The 24,169-nt window shown below is 42.2% G+C and overlaps 1 protein-coding gene across 5 annotated transcripts in view; it reads left to right on the top strand.

Annotated features, from left to right (window-relative positions):
- dip2cb (disco-interacting protein 2 homolog Cb) overlaps positions 1-24,169 on the top strand; it is a 283,750-nt gene that overhangs the window by 156,208 nt on the left and 103,373 nt on the right. For all 5 annotated transcript variants that reach the window (XM_030075067.1, XM_030075070.1, XM_030075068.1 and 2 more), the window contains exons 3-5: positions 282-392; positions 4,547-4,672; positions 16,474-16,803. In XM_030075067.1, the coding sequence (XP_029930927.1) occupies positions 282-392; positions 4,547-4,672; positions 16,474-16,803 (567 nt within the window). The remainder of the gene's footprint in view (positions 1-281; positions 393-4,546; positions 4,673-16,473; positions 16,804-24,169) is intronic.

Raw genomic sequence — 24,169 nt, forward strand, 5'->3', positions numbered from 1 at the left:
TGTTGTGATTTTAAACGTTTTGCAATATGCTGAGTATTATGATAACATGTATTGTGATGTATTGAGAGAGAAAATCATTGTCAGCATCTGTTTATTGATATGATATTGACACACAAAATTTCATGATACTATGCTGCATTGATTTTTTTCCTCCACTGCTAAACTAACCTCTGTTCTGACATCAACCCTCTAGAAACAAATCGAGGTCATAACTAACACTTGCATTTCTCTCTCTCTCTCTCTCTCTCTCTCTCTCTCTCTCTCTCTCTCTCTCTCTCCAGGGGTGGACCCCTCGATGGGACAGGAGAGGAGAATGCCCGTCACTCCGTCCTCGTCCTCTCGGTATCACCGCCGGCGCTCCTCGGGCTCCAGGGACGAACGCTACAGATCAGGTACGAGGCAGGGCTGCCCGCTGACCCCACTTTACTTTTTTATTCAGTTTGTTCTGCCAGCTTGTTGTCATAGCAACGTGTATATATCTGTCTGGGGTCCTTAACAGGTCATGTGTCTGTCATGTGAAGGCAAATAAGCCGACATAATAAACACTTGCCAGTTAATTAGCTATATTAGGTATCTTGTCGTGCTTTCGTTGTTTTTATATTTTATTGCATTTATATACTGTATACTTAACATTTTTCTCTGCCCTTACACTGCTCTCAGTTTTATTCCTCGCTCCTTGGAAAGCAAAATCGTAAATGTGTTAAGTGCTATACAAATAAACTATTACTACTATTGCTAATTGTGTTAATAACCTTCTTAGCACAACTAGTGATGTTTAATGACATAAGAGCGAAATGCAATAGAAACTTCATATCACAGGTTTCCCTGGCAGAGAAGATCTGATTAGATTTGGGAGCACCTTGTTGCATAAATTTGCATAATAATGAGGAAAAAATTTGATTTTCTTTGCACAATTAAAACTCCTTAATGCTTTAAGATGGAGCTCATAGTAATACTTGTGTTATTCTTGAGTTATGCTCTTGCATTATATGAAAACAAATGTGTGGACACTAGTTTTTGTGCTAATGAATGTAATACATAGCTTAACTAATGATCTCGTATAGTTTTATACTTAATGTAATGATTATGACGGGACAGTAGCAGGGCAGCAGGACGGTGCAGTGTGTTGTGAGTCAGCAAGCAGCAAGCGTTCACCCTGCTGAAGCGACATTGAGCAAGGCACCGAGTCCCTCCAGGCTGCAGGTGCTTCTTAATGGCATAAGACGTCGGGTCCCGGAGGGTTTGGTGGTGCGCCGGTCAATTTGATTTGTTTTTCTCCTCTAAACGGGCCGTGGCGAAGTGAAAGTTATCGTGGCTCTTGCAACGTGAGACGTTTGGCTCAGAAGCAGCCGGAGTGAAATAAGAAGTGCTGTGACGCATGCAGCTACTATTGTAGTTTGAGTTGGGGGAAAAGTCTTCTCAGTGACATCTGGATCAGAATCACCAAAGTACAGAGAAACAGTTACAGAGAAAAACTTGTTATTGAAAGGTTTTGAATCCTTGGCCCAGAAGGGAAACCGTGGTTCATTGTTATTTTCACACATGCTGAGGAAAATAAGCCTTGTAGACCCTCTGAACCCAGTCCAGTAAAAAAAAAGAAAACGTCTGTAATAATGCTGTGATTTCAGTTATGAGAAATATGGGCAAGTGTCCCACCACACACACACACGCACACACACACACAAACATACAGAAACCATATAGTCGCACTCAATCAACCACAGGACAATAAACATGTGCACTTGAGCTTCAAATGGCCTCTTTCCCCCACACAGCCAAACACACACACACACAGACACACACACACACACACAAACCAAACAAACCTACATCTGCGAGCTCCATTCATTTAGACAAATGTCTCACTTATATCATTATCAGGCCAGCAGCCTGCTGTCTCCACATTGCCGGGCTCACTGTGTTTGTCTTGTGCTGCCAATAGACACCGTTCAAACAAACCCAACTGTGACTGTCTCGGCCTCAGGAACACACCAATTTACAAAACGTCTTCGCCGAGACTCCTTACACTTAATCCAGTCGGAAACCGCAGGGCCTCGTGGGAGCCTCTGTCAAGCCGGTAGTGTTTGTGTATGCAAACCGAATGTGAATAAACGGCAGCGCGGCGCTCGCTGCAACAGGACTGCAGCGGCACGAACTCCGAGGCCAGCCGACTGCCCTGCTGTTGTATTTCTGCTCCGTCCCTGGATGCTGGTTGAAACAGCTCTTCTTCTTCTATTATTTATCACCCCTTGCCCAGTGTTTACACCAGACGCCACAGCAATTATTGGTTCCTGAAAAATCGACTTATTTCTGTTCGGTAATCTGGTCTGCCATGCCATGTTTATGAAACGTGAAGCGTCGGCGAAGAGAGACTTTGTTTGTTTCAGAGGAAAAAGAAAACTAAATTAGTTGCATGTTTATTTTATATTCTTTTACATGATGAATTATTCCATTTTCCTTCTGAGACGTGTGCCTCACAGCGTAATTATAGCAAAATTATATCATATCACACATTTATTAGATGATTATGAAAGCGAGATCTGCTTCGGAGATCTCGCAGTGTATTCTTGGTGGCACACTTTGTCTGTAAAGCCTGGGGAAGACAGCCACTTTATTTGCGGAATGAAAGTCACCAAACTTTATCCCAGCTGGGTGATTTTAGGTGCTGATGCAGGGATGTGACTGTTGAGAACGTGGCTGAGAGGTTTTATCACCGCGCCATAAAAGTCAATTTAATTCGTAAGTGGCAAAAGGGCAAGGTGCAGTGTGGTTGTGGTTGGATGTTGGTCAAGTGAAAACTCTCATCAAGTGTGCAGAGTGTGTTCTCGTGGAGCTTTATTAGAGCTGGAATTTAACAAAACAGCCTCTGGACTCCCAGACCGCCCCGGCCCGCAGCTCTCCTGTGAGGATCAGGTTTAATTGAGGAAAAGTCGACAACCACAAAAAGGGACATGTTTGTTTTCTATGGCCTTCGGCAAATTGGCCTTCAGCGTCAAGGAGGATGACGTGAGGCGGCGGCAAGTCAATTCATCACATACTTTGTCACTTTTTCAAATAAGCAAGCCATTACTTTGCAGCATTATTAAACTGATTCTTTTTTTTTGCCACAAAAACAAGTCAACAAAAAATTAATGGCCGTTTTTTGTGGATTTTTCCTGTGTTTTGCTCTGCCAGCAAACAAAACACGGCGGAGACGAAGACAACCTGAACATCGTGAAAATATTTCCAAAACTGTTTACAATTTGTGTCCGTCTGTCATGAATGTTATGACCCTGCACAGTTAATTAGGAGCTGGAGGCAGAGCAATGAGTTGAGTGTTATGCAGTAAGAACAATCAGCAAGGAAACATGGAGGTCTATTTTTAGTAATGCTGAAGTACTCCAACACATTACTTTTCTCAGTAGACAACAGTATAAAGTAATAAGTTATTTTAATGTTGTAATAATCATAGGAGCTAAATTTCAACTGGCAGCGTATAGGGAATCTAGCATTGCCCGTGAACCTACTGGCGATCATCTTGTGGAACTGATTGCAAAACTTAATTCACACTGAAGGAAATATTTTTACTGCTTTGTGTAGTAATTTTGATAACACTCATAATATGTAATCAGAAGATGTAATCGTTTCCTTAACTATTATTATTTTTAGTTAGGAGTGTCAATCCAAAGACACCATTGTGTTTGAGAGTCAGATGTTGATTTTTAATGGTGTGAAAAGTTTCTCACTGATGGTAAAAAAAAATAAAATAAAAAGGCAGGAGGAGAGTTAAGCCCCACGGTGGGTGGAGTTACTGGGGGCTATAAAATGAGGTGTAATGCAAACTTGAATCAGCTTCTCCATGGACCAGCTCGGTTTATGGCACTCAGATTAAGATGTTATAATAAACCCAGTCGCTGCATCACATTTTGTTCATTTTGAGTTATTTCATAGAGGCTATCGGGCCAGAACCACCTAGAAATACACCTTGAAACAAAGGCCTAAGCCAGTTCTACCTGATTCAGTGTCTGTGGTTGTATTATAATGTACTTTTTAAAGGAATACACTCACTCAGTCTGCACCACACAGATCATTTCCTGAGCGAAACATCCACAGCCACAGAGTACAGACTGCAGCTGACCCCAGAGCAGCTGTGGTTGTTGAGGAAAGGCAGAGTGGTGCTTGATTTTCCCAGTTTGTCCAGGGACTTGAACTCATCTCACCTGCTTCTCTTTACCTTCAGGCTTGTTTCTGTGTCTGCTCAGTAACTGCAGTCAGTATGGTGCAGGTTTACACTTTGTGTAAAGAAAAGTCTGTGTTTACTGTTACACGGGGAACTGAAGTGTTTTGTTTACTGAAGCTTTGTTTGATTTTTTCCACATTGTCTGCTTTTTATAATGTATTTTTAAACCAAACTCTTTCAGAATATAATCTTTCGGTATAGAATTTCATCATTTTCAGAGGTGGTGTTGTGGGTGAAAATGTAACTGAGGCTAAATCATTTTTTCTGCACAGACTTGACACTTTTATATGTCCCTCTGTGTGTGTGTGTGTGTGTGTGTGTGTCCAGACGTGCACACAGAGGCGGTGCAGGCAGCTCTGGCCAAGCACAAAGAGAGGAAGATGGCGGTGCCGATGCCTTCGAAGCGCCGCTCGCTGGTGGTGCAGACCTCCATGGACGCCTACACGCCGCCAGGTGAGCAACGAGCAGCACCGACTAAACGACCGACCAATTTATTTTGATCGATCGTGACGGCTGGAGGAACAAAACGATCTCACTGCATGGTTTTATCTTGTGACAACATCTTGACTATTTCCAACTACAGCACATGCTCCAAACATAGTGAAATGTCATGAAAATTTATGCATTGTGCAAATATGTAAGTGTTTAAATGTTTTAAGTTGCATTCCATTGATTGTGCAGTGTTTTCCCCTAGAAAAGGGCCAATACATTGAAATTTAATTGTAAAAATCAGTACATCATTGGCCCAAAAACTGTATTGTGCACATATCGCATGTCAATGGATTACAGTATCGTTCCATTGATCATACTCACTTTGTTTAGGAGCTTTACTGTGTGTGTCTACTCCGATGACTCCCTTACACGTTGGGAGTCATGCAAAGATGTGGTATTACCTGCTTGTAACGTTAGAAATCTTTGAAATGGATCTAATTCTGCTGTTGCATTCACTGTACTGTAAAAGCATCAGCTGAATGGCTAAAATGTAAATGCTTAACAGTGTGTGTGTTGATGAGCAGGAGCGATCTCCTTTGGGAAAGCTTTTTTAATCGTCATATCAGACAGTTTAAAAAAGCCAGTCATGTCTGCTAGTGATCCATCAGCCGCTGAATCAATCAGTCATCCAGTCAGTCCGGCGGCCAACCACCTATTTACCTTGTCATTTATAAATTTGGGAACATTTTTCCATGCATTTTTGATGCACACTAAAGTTAATCATCAATTCCAACCAATTGTTTTACCATAAGACAATAAAAAAGTCAGAGTTTATGCGAGTATGGAGCTGTTAAAAGCTGTCGTGTGTTGGCCGATTTGAATTTATGGTCTTTCGGGGGATGTTTCTATCGACGGGACGTCCTCCTGCTGTCAGGGACGCTGGTCGGTGATTGACTGGGACGAGCCCATATTGGCGTGTTGGACGGTCGCCGATCTGAAACCTGGGGATTGATGAGCACTCCGCTCTGCCAGCCAACTTCAAATAGGCGGCCATCACTTACAGCTGTCGATACCACAAGAAGCAAACTCCTTTATTGCATTTTGTTTCCATAGTTGTGGCTGTCGCATGTTGGTTGGATTGTGGTTTTCGAACTGAAGCTGGTTGCCTGAAAAATCAATAAATAATCTACAGTTAGGGTTTAAAAAACAAAACGAAACATGAATGGTTAATGGTGTCGCAGATGAGGTTTGGTTTTGGTTGCTGCTGGTCTTAATATGATGAGTCGAGATGTGGACAAAATGTTCCTTTTATTTAGGCAATGGTGAAGATTTGAGAGGTATTTTAGAAAAAGTGGATTGTATGAAGAATGGTGCACATACACTACTCACAAAAAGTTAGGTATATTTGGCTTTCGGGTGAAATTTATGGAAAATGTAAAAAGTTCACGCTACAGTGATATTATATCATGAAAGTAGGGCATTTAAGTAGAAGCATACACTGGTGATTTCCTCATCTCAAACACGTTCTTGAAACAAAAGCCAACAACAGTGGTGGATATACCACAACAAAAAATGTCAGTGTCAATAACTTGTCATGTGCCCTTGAGCATCAATTACAGCTTGACAGCGACGTCTCATGCTGTTCACAAGTCGACTTATTGTCTGCTGAGGCATGGCATCCCACTCTTCTTGAAGGGCGGCCCTCAGGACATTGAGGTTCTGGGGTACAGAGCTCCGAGCCTCTACACGGCGACTCAGCTGATCCCATAGGTTTTCTATGGGATTCAGGTCTGGAGAAAGTGCAGGCCACTCCATCTGAGGTACCCCAGTCTCCAGCAGCCGTTCCCTAATGATACGACCTCAATGAACTGGAGCATTGTCGTCCATGAAGATGAAATTAGGCCTGTGTTGTTCATGCAGGGGCACAATGACTGGATTAATGATGTTATTCAGGTAGCATGGGCTTGTCACTGTACCATTCACAAAGTGTAGGGCAGTTCTGTACTGACGTGTCGTCTTGGTCTCATGATGTCAAAATGTGAACAGCATGATGAGGAGGACTGTTTAAATACCAATTCTAATTGAACCAGGAAATTTATTGGTTGATTCATGGATCAAACACCTGATGTGAATTTTGCCGTTAAACTCCTTGTTAGAGAACAGCAACTTGTGCAAAAAGTACTGAAACATTGAACAGTTGGACATGTGCATTCAAAAGTTTACAGAAGGTCACATTAAGTTCACCTGTAAAGGTTATAATGCATTTTAGGTTCATCCTGAAATTTCACCCGAAAGCCGAATATCCCTAACTTTTTGTGAGTAGTGTATCTGCATTGTGATAGACAGACATGGAGTTTTTGATGGCAGAATGATGTGCACACAAAGCACGTAGCGTGAGTAAAACTGTTTTCTAGTAGAAAATATAGTTATTATTATGATTCTGCATCATTTACTGCATGCATTAATTTACACATATTAAGTAAGAATCAGTCCTCATTGTTCTATATTATAACAGTACTTGCTGCTGTGTTCATATCGGCTCTAACCACAGGAGCAGCAGGCTTGTTAAAGGTTTAATGCAAAGTGTTCTTGAGCAAAACACACGGAAGCCGCTACCTACTGCGTGCTCTGACCGCTGACCTCACAAATAAGCAACAAGGACACGCAACAAAGTTCCTAATTGCTGCGTGGAACACGACTCCTAAAATAGAGGCATGAACGCAGCAGCTCTGACTTCCCGCCCCGACCTGCAGGGGGCGGGACCTGGCAGGGGCGAGCGGTGTCGGTGGCAGACGTCCATGCTTTTATGGCGCGGGTCGGTGTTGTTTTACGAGGGCCAGAGCCGCGTTAACGAGGCCATTATCTCACCGGCGACGGGGTTGAGCTCTGGAAGTGCCAACGCAGAGCGAATGGAGTTTAAATGAGTGGCAGAGTGAAGCGCTGAGACTTAACTCTCGGAGACATGAGGCCGTTTTACGGGATAAACAGGGCGGAAACACCATTCCTACATATTTTAAGACAGTAAAGCCCACAGAAGCAGCTGCTAAACAAATTCAAGAGGATTTCTGTGAACACCAGGAGGAAGTTGCATGTCCAGTTTGCATCTTCTTCTCTTTCTCCGTCCTGCACCTCCTCCTCTTCCATCTTCCCTGTGCATCATCCTTCTCACTTTTCAGATTTCAGATTTAGACCGCATGTCATGGTGCAGAGTGCAAACATAAAACAAAATTACAATTGTAAATGACCAGAATAGATCTTTAACACCAAGTCATCTAAACAGAGGAGAAACAGTACTCAAAAAAAGCCATTTATTTTGCATGCTAACCCTGGCTTATCTGTCTGTAATAATGATATGACTTTAAATGTCAACAGATGGTTTTTACCACTTAATTTGTCAGGTATTTTCTTTCTATTCTCTACAATGCTTGTGTTTTCACATTCAAACAAAATATGATATTCAATCCCCAGGCAGTTGTCATTACATAAATTACAAAAACTTTTATTGCTTTCCAAACCTTTTATATCTGCCTGTTATTTAAGGATTTATGTTATTTGAAGCCTGAAAATTACAATCAAAAAGTAAATGATATTGCCACTTCTGCAAAAAAAAAAAAAAAAAAAAAAAAAAAAAAAAAAGATCTTTTAACCTCTGTTCTACTGCCAGTTCAGCCATTTGATGTGATCTAATCTCTGATCAAATTGAATCAGCAATTAAATATTACCCGGCTGAGCTTAGTGTCCTTCCGCTTCAACCCTTTATAGGGCACTCATTGAAATACTTTGAAATAAAAAAAAAAAAAAAAAACCCTAGACTGTTATTAGTGAACATGACATGAGTTTATTACTTTTATAAAAAAAAAAAAAAAAAATTAATTTTCCTATAGAAAATCAAAGCCATTGAGATTGGTCAAATGCCACAATCATGTGACCTGGGATGTAGAGCGATCTTTGCTGATTGGCTGGGTGAAGACCAAATGATTATTGGACTAACCGAGACAGGGGATGGGCCTGATATGTAAAATTTTTGAAATGACCAAAAATAGTCACTTGCCCTATAAAGGGTTAACAAACTCCCCCAATAACCAATCATTCTCTTTTCCCAAACTGGACGCACTACAAGCTTCTCCCTTGGCCGCCTCGTTCATCAGATCCCTCACAGGAAGTCATTTCCACTCGGTCATCCCTCAGAGAGCTGGAGGCTTTCCTTCCCGACGACAGCTCCAGCGTTCCACTTGACGCTCCGTGTGCGATGTGTTTTATTTTGAACCGATCACATTATATTACAGCTGAGAGGATGTGGAAGAAATAATGACAACAGCACACTGTGTTTCCATCATCTTTTCACTCACTGGGTTTTATTCAGAACATGAAGGTGGGCCAAATATGACAAAGTTTTTATTTTTGGGTGAACTATTTCCGTTATCCCTGTCTCCCTGAACGGCTCAGACAATATTTGTGAACTAGCCTCGCTCTGTGGACCTATAATTATTCTGTGCTCATTCTTGCACTCAAACCAGGTTCATATCTGCTGGCAGCGCTTGCAGAGTATGAACTTATTGTTGGTGTGACGACTCCGTTTAGCTTCTTATGGCTCCATAAATTCAGCCACCATGCGTCAGACTTTACACCCCAAGGCGTTATGTCTGATTTCTTTAGGGAAGGACGCTGTGCAAGTTCACAAACGCTGAGTGAACAGTCCCGAGGCTCAGAAATAACACGTGTGAACTTATAAAAGTGGGTGGCGCTCCCCTTTAACATGAAAGCTGCTGAACAACACAGACCCTCAGCCTGTAAAATGACCTCAGCACCAGCACCTCTGTAGCTCAGTCTCAATAAAAAAAAAAAAAAAATGCACTGTTCAGGATTTAAAGAGGACTGAAGCTGCTCTGGAGCCGACAGTGGCTCTGATCGTATACTATAGTGGTAAACGTAATAATTATCTACTGATTATTTGTCTCTGATTTTATTAATTAGTGTATAAAGTGTCAAAATTAATGCTCAAGGCTCATGGGAGGTGATCAGAGTCCAAAGTGATGTCTTCAAAACGCTTCCTTAGTCTGATCAGCAGCCAAAAAAAAAAAAAAAAACCCAAAGTAATAATTTTTAGTGATGATATGAAGAGAAAAAAGGAGGACATTTACTTTTATATATGACAAAAAACATTTTCTATATGACAAAAAACATTATGAAAAATTACCAAAATTAGGTTATTTTTTTAGGTGATTTGGTGAATCATCTACATGTCTTGGCACAAGTATATCATTAAGATTATTATTATTATTTTTTATTTTTATTTTTTTTTGGTAATCTGACAGGTGGAGATGCTGTTTTCACTCCTGTGTGTGTGTGTGTGTGTGTGTGTGTGTGTGTGTGTGTGTGTGTGTGTCCACGGCTAATCGCAGAGACGACTCGGCATATCAGCTTAAATTTTTTTTATGCGCTCTTATTCCTCAACCATGAAGAACTTCTTATGGTGGCTGAATCAAAACCTTTACGAAACTTTTGTTTGTTTTAGGTTCTTACTCTCTCTCTCTCTCTCTCTCTCTCTCTCTCTCTCCATTCACTGTCGACCTCGCTCGACCCCACCGCTCTCTCGCCGTCCCTCTCCGGTCACACTGCCACGTGGCTGCGTCTCTTTCTTACCTGATTCGCTGTCTAAATCACTCGTTTTTGTTTTCTTATGTAAGCAAACCGGACATGAGGAACACAACACTGTAAAAAATGTAGGAGTTGTAGTATTTTTGCATTTTGCTATTTTAATTCCTGCTCTTTTTGAACCGAGCTTCTGCCAAAAGCCAAATGTCTTCTGGCCGAGAGCCACAAACGGCTGGCGAGTGGCCGCACCGTCGTTTACATTAAACACAAACACAAAGGAAACATGAAGACGCACATGCATGCTACATACACAGACATGCGGTTAAATCTGTATGTTTTGTAGAATGTCACACACACACACACACACACATACACACGACTCGTGATCCTGTCCTAATTGTGTTTACCGTTGTACACAAAGATAAACAAGCCGTGTGCTGAATTAGAGCGAAGTCACATTTAACACACGACACACGCTTTCACACAAACACATGATCCTCACACACACACACATACTCGCTCCATCTTGTACATTTGGAAAGCGCAGGCCCTTGGGGAGATGCGAGCGGTGGCACACACACACACACACATCTGCCTGTCAGCGAGGTTCATTCAAGGACAGGCGAGTCGCGTGTGCACAAGACTGCCTCGTCTGTTGTAGAAAAATTACAAGCCAGAGAGAATCTCGCTCTCTCTGGCACACACACACACACACACACACACACACACACTCTCTCTCTCTCTCACACACACACACACACACACACACACACATTTGGTAAGCTGGCAGACTCTGCCTTTCTCTTTTTGACACACAAACACACAAAAAATGTTTCTGCCTCGACTGATGTGACATTTTCGAACTGTTCCACTTTGTTGTTCTACGTTATTTTAGATGTCGGTGATGATGTGCTGTTGTTTATCTTCATCCTATGAAGCCAAAGAATTAATTCAATTAAATTCTAGACGTTGATGTTATAAATGGTTATTACAGATATTTATTATCTCGGTGTGATTGTCTCTGATAAATGTGACAGTCGTTCTGATGAAGTTACCGAGCTGAATTAAACAGTAGGCACTTCCCAGTGGTGTGTGCTTGCCTGTGTGTGTGTGTGTGTGTGTGTGTGTGTGTGTGTTGGAGGAGTGGGAGGCCCGGGCTCATTAGGATTGAATTGAAAACTCTGCTAATCCAGCTGTCTGGGATTGGATTGGTTTTCTGTAATTAGATGCTGTGTTGGAGACACACACACACACACACACACAAATGCACACACACGCCCATGTTTTAGCATGCTGGAAACCTCTCGCACACACACACTCACACACTGTCACACACACACACACCATTAAATATATTGTGGTTCTCTAGAGAGCTGGTTTGCATCAGGGACTTTCAAAATCTCTTTCTGCCTCCGTGTATTTCAGAAGATTTTCTGGTTGCCTGGCAGCAGCTTATTGCCGTCAACAAGTGTTGGAGGGAATCTCAACCTGTGTGTGTGTGTGTGTGTGTGTGTGTGTGTGTGTGTGTGTGTGTGTGTGTGCGTGCATGCCGCTCAGACACTCACTCAGGCTCCTGCTGATAACTTGACAGAGATTTACTAACGCAGCATGTCAGTAAAGCTCTGTGGGATCTGACATGTAGAGAGTGTGTGTCCACTCCCATTGCATCAAAAAACATTAAAAAAAAACAACACATTTTTACTCTACAAATATATCAGCTCAAACCCAAGTTAACACGGTGAAATAGAGAAAACACACTGACATGACTTCACAATTCAAAGTTAGCTTACTGTGCTTTGGATAATGCAATATTTACCAAACAGAAATACTCTATTTAATATGCAAGTTAACAATTAACTTTCTAAAACACATGTAATTTCTCATTATTTGCTCTTTGATAGAAGATTCTTGGAAAATTTTGTGCTAAAAGACCAGAAACAGCATTTAAAGAGTTTGTGTTCAGCTTTGGCCACAGTTTTTTTTTTTTTTTTTTTTTTTTTTTCATGTTGAATATAAGAAGTTGAATTAATTAAGTTTTTGTGAGCTTGGCTTGTTGTTGAGTTTACACAGTAAGAAATGAGAAGATGGACATTAAGATCATCATCCACCTCGGCATTAACTATGTCGAGTGACAGCTGAGTTATAGATGACCTTTTAGTTTTAAGTTAGATAAGATAAGATAAGATATTCCTTTATTAGTCCCACGGTGGGGACATTTCAAGCATTACAGCAGCAAAGTGGACAGCAAAATATGAAGCATAATTTACATTATAAACAGTATAAACAGATAATAAATAGCAAAAAGCAATATAAACATTATAAACTTATAGCTTCTGGATTTGTGAATTATAAAATAACTGAACATGACTGGTGTAGCTGCATTTATCTTTGTAATTGTATCAGGTAATTGATTTTTAGCTGCACACAGTCTTCTATCAGCCACTCACTTCCTCTGGGAACGGGGAAAGTAGTCCCGGTAATTCAAAACAATTAGTCATTTTTTTTGTGTCATTTCTTGTAATTATTGTCCATCTCCTGAAACACATTGACATTATTAACTGCTTGTTATTTCAGATTACTCATCATTTAGCTTTAGTGCTTTTCCTTACCTCACTGCTAGCTGTTGACACTCAAAATACTGGGTGCTAATGAGAGAGAGCAAAGAGTCAATTAGCCGATAATAACCAGTGTTGGGAGCAATTACTCACAAAACTAATAAGTTACAATTACTAATTACTTCTGTAAAAAAGTAATTTTGATTACTACTCAATTACTGCTGCAGAGGAGTAATTCAATTACTGGGGAAAGTCATTTTTATGATTACTTTTTTTCTTTTCTTAAATCCTCTTATTAATGCACATATTTTTGCGTTGCTGTTGCAGTGTGGACATTGCTGTCAAATTTCATCTATCATTGTCAGTGTTGGACAGGTTACTTTGAAAAAGTAATTCATTACAGTGTAAAGCAGTGATGCCAGCTTGTCCAGGTGGGGAATTGAACCCCCGGTCTTCTGTATGGCAGACGGAGATACTATCTGCTCTGCCGTCGGGGAACACATACGCTTCTTGTAATTTGTGCTGAGTCATTCTCCATGCATGTTGATAAGTTACGAAAAACTGCAAAGTCCGACCGGTTTGAAAATTGACACACCGCTTTTCCTCCACAAGACGCACATTTTTTGAATAGGATAATAAAATAATAATAATTAGTAGTAGTAAGTAACGGCTAGTAACGGCACATTTTATTGTCAGTAACGGTAACGGCGTTGTAACGGGGGAAACAGTAATTTCTTTGATTACTCGTTACTGATAAAAGTAACGCCGTTAGTAACGCCGTTTCTTTTTAACGCCGTTACTCCCATCACTGATAATAACGCTTTTCATTGACTGTCGGATGTTACAGAATTGAGTTTGAACTTCGCACCGCCATGTACCGTGTTAACTGTGTTGTCGCCATTTTGCAGGCTAGTGATGTTATATAGGCGAGGGGTATTTTGTCAAACCTCTTGGCTTTCAGACCTGCTCTGTAATTCAACTTGGAGTTTCAGCTTTTCTGGTGTTCCTTTGCACTTTTCCCCGTTTGCACTCCTCTCATCATCACTTAGCGGATAAGCTGAGCCAAGAGCCAATCTCCCAAAAACTTCCCTCGATGCGAAATAAACACGACACGCATGATCCTCTCATATTCAAAACCTTCTCGTCACTTAATGGAGACGCCGACTAATGGGCCAATCTCTGCCAGCGACTGGTATTCCCTTCATATAAAAACTGCTCAGCGAACAACAGATGTGTTTTTGGTTTTTTTTTTGTGTGTGTGTGTGTGTGTAAAATCATTCTCTCAAGCGCTGATGATATTTACCCAGATGGCTTTTGCCTTCACAAACGCGACACAGCTCCATGAGAAGCAGAGGCCTGAAGGTGACTCATAACTCAAATAGTAACCTGTCATCTGCTTTACTTTCATAACAAGTGACTGTTTTACTTGAAAAGGTGAATGGCGGAGATACGTACATAAATACGTCTGTATATAAATATAAATATAAATATGTGGAGTTTTGGAGTGAACGATTATTTATTCATGAGATTCAAAACAAGTGAGGATTTTAAAAAAATCAGTCAGTGATTTATTTCAGCTGCAATGCTCTTTTAGCAGAGAGAGAGAGAGAGAGACAGAGAGAGAGAGAGAGAGAGAGAGGGAGAGAGAGAGGGATAGAGTGACTATTGACCTGTATGGAGTTGGATCTCATCGTCTACAGACCGGGGAACTCTATTTAGCTCTCTCAGCACTGGGGAAGGATACTGGCAAACTCACACACACTCATACACACTCACACTCACACACACACACACACACACACACACACACACTGCAGCTGCCCTCCATGAACTTACTGAGCACTAACTCCTCTGTAGCCCTCTCTTCCACTTATTTGTAATGCGGCAGTACTACAGAGGCATTAACAGAATTACTATAAAGAATGTGAATTGTATACACAGTGAGATAAAAATACACACACACACACACACACACACACACACACACACACACACACACACACACATTCACGCTGATACGAGTGGGTAGAGCAGCTTCTGTCTGTGAGAGAATTGGTTCAGCTTCTGTTGTTATTCATATAACCACTATCTGTCTCATAATGCCACTGGCATTATGGAAATCACATGCATAGCATGTGCACACACGCTCACAAACACTCTCACACAAACTCTCTCACACACACACACACACACACACACACACACACACTCGCTCATAAACAAACTTTGCCTCTTGGCTCTGAACAGATGAGGACTGAAATCGCTCCATTCTAAAATACACAAGACTAAATTACATTACAAATTGGGTCGTATAAAGAGACTGTTTGTCCATCTCTCTGTCTGTCTGTCTGTTTGTCTGACTATATAAATAGTATATTGTATGAATGGGTTGTCTTTCTGTAATGGAGTTTATATGCAAAAAATAAAGAGTAAATCCTGAAACACACAGGCAGTGGTATGTTAATGGTCGCACCTGTGCCGTGGATTTCTGTCGATCTGTATTCATACGAGCTGCATTTTCAGCTTCAGTCTTGAGCGGACCGACTTTTCCCCAGAAACGTCACTGGTTGGGCTGTTTTAAATGCCTGAGGCTGCCCTGTATGCCTGGACAACATTTATTTGGCAATGTGTAATAACTTTGCATTTCATTTTCAGTGCTGACTTTATTATTTTTAATAATTACCCAGCGAAAGTGCTCGTCTTAATGTGTGGAGTTAAGTCTTTATTAACCTCTTACCATGCTGGCCCTTTCTTAGACCCATGTTAGTGAGGGGACAGGGGGTCTTCAGAGGGAACTAAAGGGTCAACAGTAGATGCCATGTAGAAGTGGTTTAACATGATCTGGGAGCTGGGACGTTGACAGTTGATTTGAGATGCAGCTCAGCCCTGTGTGTCAATTTATTTTAGTCATATTCATTCATTTTTTAATTATTTGGAGTGTATAAGGGGTAGAACATTATGATAGAAGCCTATGATGGCCATTCCCATGCTCAAATATCTGTCATAGGTTCTTGCGGAAATTTTTATGTTGATAACATTTGTCTCACAGATTTGGTTCAAAATGTAACCATTTTTTACCACAAAAATGAATAAAAATGGAGAAAATCTCTCCAAAATACCACATCATGAGACACCAAGACCTTGAGGAACACCATAGAAAAGTTAGCCCTAACTAACCCGAACCCTAACCCAATGGTGACATCATGCAGTGTATGGTGGCTTTCTCCAGTGGACGACATAAAAAATAGACTCTAGGTGAAAAAAAAAAAAAAAAGCTTCACGTCAGCAAGCCACTCAGTCACTCTGTCCGCTGTGTGTTGTGGGATGTGTGAACAAGGACCATTAACATTGGAGCTGAAACGAAAGTCGTCCACTCCGTGTCAGCTCCGCTTGCTGTCTGCGGTGGCTTTTAGAGCCAAAGGGAATAAAAAGACGAGGACGGATGGAAATTTTGGGGGGTTGTTTGGGGGTTGTTCATGTTAACATTTTAGGCTGAGTCTGTCCTCAGTAGCATCTTGCTTGAGACGATGGCAGCCCAGCATTTAGAGAGTTAGATTTCTGACTGGAAGGTCGATGGTTTGAATGAGGAACACTCTCCCTTCCTGCCAAATTACTCATAAAGCTCACAGCTCTACCTCTTCTCTCTCCTCCCCGATCTGATCTTTTTCTCAGACACATCCTCAGGCTCGGAGGGTGAAGGCCAGGGCGACGGCGACGAGGAGGAGGGAGGAGACGGCGAAGAGGAGGACGGAGGCGGCGGCGGCGGCACCTCCTCCAGCCGCGAGGGGAGCATCAGCATGGAGCACTGGATCAGCCGGGCCATCCACGGCACCTCGTCCACCACCACCACCACCTCCTCCACGGCCTCCTCCTCCTCTTCCTCCACACGCAGCGGGGGAAGTGGGGCGGCGGCCGGCAGGCTGGCCGATGTCCTGGCGCAGCATGCCCACATCTCCGCCCACCACCACCTCCATCACCACCATCACCACCACCACAAGTCAGGTGAGCAGGCAGGGGTCGGGGGATCAGGGGTAAAAGTATTAAAGGGTCAGTCCATGCAGTCTTTAGCAAGTTAGGACTCTTGGGGTCAAATCAAGAAACCCATGACCCAATCCGCACACTTTTCCTCTATTTTAGACACCTGTTGCCAAATCTTCACACCCTTAGCCAAAGCTAGACACCCTCTCCCAAATTGGTCAAATCTAGACACCTCTCACCGAATCCTGTCATTCTTTAGACACCCTTTATCAAATCTGGACACCCTTCGCAAACTCCAGGTACCCATGGCCAATTCTGGACACTCTTAGCCAAATAGAGACCTTTTGCCAAATTCTCAACACCCTTAATGGACTTCAGACACCTTTTGCCAATTTTGGACACCCGTGGTTCAATGCAGACAACCACAATGTTTCCTCTAAGCCAGTGGTGTGCCATCCCTGCCCCATGGAAAAGTGTGTTCTGATTTTCATTCCAGCCAAATGTTTTGCCAGCTGATTTTGCTAATTATCACACTCTCATTTGGAAAGTGAAGATCTAATTTGTGAAATTAGCTGGTGGAGTGTTTAGCTGGAATGAGAACCTTTATACTCTATCGTGACGCAAAGCTGAACGCAACTGACCTAGAAGGAACATTGATCTAAACCAAATCCAGATGCCCTCAATCAAATCCAGGCACCTTTGGCCAAATGCAGACTCATCCTGTTTGATGCTGTTTCCAGTCTTTTCGCACACATTTTTAGAGACTTTTATGAAAGCCGGGCAAACTCTTTCATAGCAAATTTCATGTATAGCTTGGCACACATCGCTCCTGTCCAGTAAACACCTTGTATCTTCAAAATGTTGATCACCAGACTTTTTTGAGTGTTTACCTAGTGAAGTTTTTAAAATGTTTCCTAAGACCAAGCGCGGAGGAAATAACTGAAAGTGAGAGCAAAATCCTTCATCTGAAGTTAAAATATGAAATTCGCCAACATTGGAGTTACAAGCGGTTTGCAGGACAATAGTGATACGTACAATACAGTGACTATATGAGGAAATAACCAAGGGTGTCCAGTTTTTGTCACTGTAACATTACATGAGGGATGGTTAGTAGGTCAGTGGGATCAAGAAGGACAAGGGTAGATACAGATAGACTTGTTCAACCAAAGTTTAGAAACTTTTTTTTTTTCTTTTTGGACAATCCCGAAAGATTCAGGACTTTTGAGGATCAGGACTTATCGGACTTTCCCATAAGAAAATGTATTCTCCCCAAATTATGTCCGGTACCATAAGACAGGGCACTGGTGAAGGGTGAAGGGTTAGGGGTAAGGGGTTGAGAGGTCATGGATGAATCAGTCAGGCGTGGAGGTGTGGAGATAGTTTGTCTCTGTCAGAAAAAATATTATTTAAACCGTTAAGTATTTGAAACACTCCCAAAAGGATCTAATATCCACTCATCATGTCCCTCCTGTCCAACAGGCTTAATGCTGACTAGTTGGGTGATAGAAACTGATCTGCCTGATCAGCATGACTGCCATGAAAATGGGTCAATCTTAATTGGATCAGGTGAAGAATAAAAATAAAGACGAAACCAAAGCTTGCAGGACTGTGGGACTTGAGGAGCTGGTTTGGAACAGGACGACTACTCTAATGTCTAATATTGTTACCAAAGTTACCAAACATTTTTGGGATCCTGAAATTGAGATGATAGCGATAACGGTTTTGTCCCTGGAACCCCCACCTGAGAGGTGTTTTGTTTGGTGAGTGTTGAACCAATCCTTCCACCACAGATCTCTCTCTTGCACATTTATCCTAACTCCTAATGATGGAATAATAATAAACTTTAACTTTAGATTAGGAGCCACTGTCAGCCACTGTAAGACCAGTAAGTAAGTTGAACTTCAGTTGTTGTCCGATTGAGTCTTTAAGAAGACTGACAGCAATGCATTACTGAAAGTAAAATGGCTATAGGTGTAGGTGAACCTGGCTGGTTGTTCAGTGGTGTGTGTGTGTGTTCAGGTGTGAGTGTGCGAGTGAGGAGTGTGTATGCATAAGGAGGTCAACAGTAGTGGGTGTAGTTACAACAAGCTTTGAGGTTTATTTGTGTGGGTAGGAAGGTGTGTTTAGGGGAGGGGTCGTATCTGTGTTTAGGGTGTGTAAGTGCAGGTGCGCATTTTAACAGTGTTTGCACATCCTGTGTAAACTTAGGTCCACCTTTGTTCATGTTTGTGGTCTCTTCTGTTCTCACTCATTTTCATCCAGCTCTTACTTTCTCGTTTCGAGTTTCCTTTCTGAAATGCCTGCCTCCACTCTCTCGCCAAACACCTGCTCATTGCTGCTGTTGGATGCAAAACACAGCTACAATTTAGGGGATTTCCCTTTTCTTATTTGAATTGAAACTTTACATGGTCATTGATATGTTGGGCCAGTTTCATGAACCTTGGGCTCTTGAATCCTGCTAAAACTCCCTTTGAAGTGTTTTTCTTCTTCTCAGAAATCCTTAATTCATTCCCTATGTCCTCACTCTTTTAGTGGATTTTGTCTGACAACAGTGTCTTGTTTATGCTTCTTTATACCACGCTCTACACCTATTCCCATTCACACAGTGGAATAAGGAGAATAATAATACAGAAAAACACATTTAAATTGAAACAAACCAAATGTGTGCATAGCCACACTGACTCATCTTGTCCCTGCATGGCTCAGTGGGCCGGACTTCCATTCCAACAGGGGCAACCCATGCTCAAAATGTATACACCATAAGGCACTTTGGATAAAAATGGCCGGGAAATGGCATGCCACCACCCCAGAGGCCTATTTTTTGCCTTCCCTCTGTTTGTTGAGGTAGAGTCGTGACTAAACGCTCTGGCGGCGACTGGTTTGTTTTCATGCTGGCACTGTTGGAGTCCAACTCTTCAGATGATGCATGGACAGACACACAGAGAGCTCCTGCCAGCTCCACCCAGCCTGCATCCAGCTCCTTCACCGCTCAGATGTGACAGGAAAAGGCTTTGTGCCTTAGTTTGTTTGTTTGTTTGGGCCGACTCCGCTGATTTCCTGTGTCACCGTCCCCTGCTGTGTCAAATTGGCAAAGTTAGAGAGATATTTCCAATTGACCAGCTGCTAAAAAGCATGTGGGCTTCTTTGGGTTGATGCTGCTAAAGCAGAGCAACACTCAGTCTGCTTCCCAGAATGAACTGAGGAAGACGGGGAAGAGGAAGACAACATGCTGTGGTAGATTTTTAGTGGATATGGGCAGAAGAATAAACAGGTAATAATTTAAAAATGCTGTTGCCTCATTTACTTTGCTGTTGCAAAATTACAGCAGCATATTAGTGAGAAAAAAAAATACAGAAATTATGGACGAAAAATGTTTTTCCTAAATTTGTGAGTTTTAATCTGAGAAATTCTGAGTTTTTACAGTTTTTACAGCCATAATTTTTTTTCTCCCTACAATGGCACTAATACACCGCCTTACAAAATTCCTCCAACTGCCTCTTGATTAGACTAAAATCAAAGCAAAGTCCTTGCAAAAGTTATTTGTACCAGTTGTGCTGCATGGGGGCAAAATAACGCATCAGCTCTTTGACATTTGGCTAAGTTTACATTGTCACTGTGCTCCATTCTACATTAATTGGCAAAGCTAGTTGGCAATAGACAGGCACATCTAATAGATGAGGGATTTAAAAATATTTGGTTTACAGTTTGGTTGCTTCTACCTAATTTGTCACACCAACATGCGCACAGAGTATCAAACTGACATGCGGACAAGTTTCCATTACCATTCCATCACACAGCATCATGTAGCTGTCAGTTGTTTTGTTGTTCATAATGTTTTTTTAAATTTGATTTTATTATTTTATTTATTTTATGTTTGCAGTGAGCATAATGCATCTGTTTTTCCGAGTTCAGGCTGTGTAGTACAGAGGAAATCCTCAGCGGTGTGCACACGTGTGGGTTACAGCTCTGTTTCCCATTTCCTTGTTCAAGGCCAAAGAAAACCAGGTCCCCGGTGTTTGTGTGTGTGTGTGTGTGTGTGTGTGTGCGCGCGCACATGGTTGCAGGCTTACAAAAGCGTAAAGGAGATCATTTTCCGTACACTCTCATTCCAGCCCCCCTCCTGTCTCATTCAAGCCTTATCAGAGCCGCTCTGCCTGCTTGTGCAGATAGGTTTAGGTTTCTGTTCCTGCGTATCTCCCCAATTTGTAGCTCCTTTCATCCCTCCACATTTTCCTCCACTTTGCAGGTCCCTCGTTTACAAGGCCGTTGTAGAATGACTTCATAATGTCTGGTTGTTGTGGCTGACTTTTGGCTGAGTGTAAGTTCAATAGGGCACAATAGCTGCGTGTCACTGGGTACCTCTTTTTTCTGCTGATAACAGTGCCAAGTGCTTGTTTATGTGACCACTGTTGCTGTGTGATTATTAGAAAGCCATTAGATGATCCTCTTCTGGTGAGTTGATTTAAAAATCTTCCTGTGTGAGGAGCACAACAAACCAGAAACAAACTATAGCCGACTCCTTAAACTTAGCAACAAATACAGATTCTGTTCAGTCCCGTGGTCAGCTACAGTTTGTCCCACCAAACATTGCTTTACAGTGGCAGCCCATGCAAATAAATGGGTGAAAACACAGTGCCTTTTCCCTGTGTGGCATCAATGAGATGAACTGACACGAGTCAACTGAGGTCTGTGGCACCTTGGACACTGCATCACGATTTAAAATCCAGAGCTTTATTTTTTCTATCAATGTGAGCAACACACTAATGCAACATAAGAATGCAACGAGGAAAAGAAGCCGGCACAAGAAGCAGCAGAGGTTCCCGGTTGACGTGCAGCTTCGAGAACAGTTTTCAAGCTTCCCTCCCTTCTTGTTCCTCACATGCAGGCCCTTTAACCCACCTCTCCTTGAAGAGGAGGGCGGTGCCAGCTGGTATGCTAGAGAATAGAAACTCTGGGCTGCGACACTCTGGTGAGTTCAGGTTGGAGCACGACTGGCGGAGACCTGAGCAGCAGGGTCAGTATCCTGCCGTCCCGTGGCACGAAGCAGGGATGCCCCTTTCTTCCCCTTAACTTTAAGCGAGCCTTAAGCCCCGCCCCCTGTCATACGCTTGCTGTTCAAGCTGCGCCTCCCAGTTGGTCGTTCCCTGCTAATTGAATTTGTGCTTAAACGTGGTGCAAGCTTGGAAAACAAGAATTCGATGCTAACCTAGGGATAGCATTGATTATTAAGTGTTGTGGTTGCATGAAGCAATGTGTTTGTGTGTGTGTGTGTGTGTGTGAGAGAGAGAGAGAGAGAGAAAAAAAAAAAAGCTGATGCTCACCGCTTTTATATAATGCAAATTGTTGATGAGGAATATCAACAATGCCTTCAAAGGGGCTAGATAGCAGCTTGTATGGCTAGTCCTTCCTCTTTTCAAGGTTACTCTGTTTGGCGTTGTTTATTGATCTAGCTAATTATGCGGCATGTTTTTAGTTGTTTGCTCAGCCAGAGGCAATCTGCTTTCAAAACTGCTTTTCATCTCAGCCAGAAAGCAGATGGTAGCATGGAATGTAGGCTGTGTCTGCGTGCTTCCTCCTTTTAGTTTGTCTTACTCTTCAGTGGTATGCAGTACTCTCAACAATCTGCTACTCCGAGCTGCACATACTGTAACACTGAGTTCAACACATGCTTTTGTCTTGTAGGGAAAGGTCCTCATTAACGGTAACACTTCAAGAAAGCTTGAACGGTGCGGACTTGTTATCCGGTTAATTTGCTTCTCCGTTTGAAGGGGTGCAACCTGAGGACTGAATCTGCCAAACCCTGATACGTGATTTTGTGAAAACGGTTCATTTATGGAAGTAGCGTCTTCCATTTCTCTCACATTGTCTGAGAAAACAGAGCAATCCATGGAGGCGGAGGCAATGAGCATTCACTAGAAAACAACGTTTAAGACCAGACCTTCAACTATTCATTCATCAATGTTAAAAGAAAAAAAAAAAAAACACAAATCCCAGTCCATTAACACGGTCCTGGAAGCATTCCCAAACTCCACGAAAGTGTAATTAAGCCTGCCGTCTGCATGATGGACCCTTGGGATTGCACGGGAGCTCAGCCTCCCTGTCATCGCTGTAGATCTAGCCGAGGAATATTTTACAATCTCGGAGGAATAATGGTCAAACAGTTCAGGAGCAACAAAAGTTTGCTGGCCGCTGTTCATCAGGTGTCTCATAACGCTGACGCAAGAGTCGTGCTCACTTTGTCTCGTCATGACTGAGATGGGAAAATTGATTCGGTCACTCATCCTACATCAGCACTCTTAACATGCTCAGCGTAAATACTGCCTTATTGATTAGTAGCGATTCAGTGACTCCCTATCTGTCTGCTGAGCTACAACCCAGATCCATGGCTGACAGGAAGTCAAAAGTCCAAATCCAAATGTTTCTATCCTAATTAGGTCTTTGACATTGCCTTTGTATTCTTGTTAAGGATTATGTCTAAGGCTTTCAATGAAGCTGAAGGCTAGACAGACAAACACTGATTTAATTTAGCAGCCGGTGGTTGAAACCCAGAATGCCGATAAGGTCTTGTGATGCACGACCTGACAGAGCATTTTTTTCGTGCTCTCCGAGTCAGTCACGTTCGTCCCCCATGCTTGACTTATTTGTGTGGGTATTGATAGCACTTAGGAATAGGGATGCAGTCAGCCTAGCTTCTAATAAATCAGGGATTTTTTTCTCCAAGCCTCTGAGACTCTGAGATTAAAGTCGAGCTATGAGAGGCAATGAGAAAAAGATTGCATCCCTGAATTTCAGCTTAAGTTCCTCCTCTGTGCTAGAGGTATCGGCCCAGGTATTGATAAGGTTTAAGGACGGGGGATGCAGTCGACAAAGCAGTTTTTTTTCTCCCCGGGCTTCTGAGATTAAAGTCGAGCAACGTCCTCGGCCATGTGGAGAAGGAGGAATTACTGACTCTTCTCGCCGGTTCTGTCAGATTTGTTATTGATAAGGTTTAAGGATAAAAACACAGTCACTCTTGAGTCTGACAGAGCAGTTTTCCTCCGGCTTCTCAAAATTCAATTTAAAGGATTTTGGTTTGGGCATTTTTACATGCAGGCAGTATTAAAATGTCGATTCTTATCATTTATAATCGAACATAGCACGATTTCACTGTTAGGTTAAGTGATGAGTGCTCTGTTTAGGTTTCTGCAGATTCAGATTCAGACAACTTTATTAGTCTCCAAGGGGGCAATTCAGTTCAAGCAGTGCCTGAACGTAAAAACGACAACAATGTCAACAAGCAGCGGACAACAGACAGGAGTACAATATGTCAGAGACAACCGATCAGTACATATTCAAGGCCACAAAGACCCAGGGACTAAAAAGATACTCACTGGCACTTAAACTACTGTCC

The sequence above is a fragment of the Myripristis murdjan genome, chromosome 17 (genome assembly GCF_902150065.1).
Source record: "Myripristis murdjan chromosome 17, fMyrMur1.1, whole genome shotgun sequence".
Lineage (NCBI taxonomy): Eukaryota > Metazoa > Chordata > Actinopteri > Holocentriformes > Holocentridae > Myripristis > Myripristis murdjan.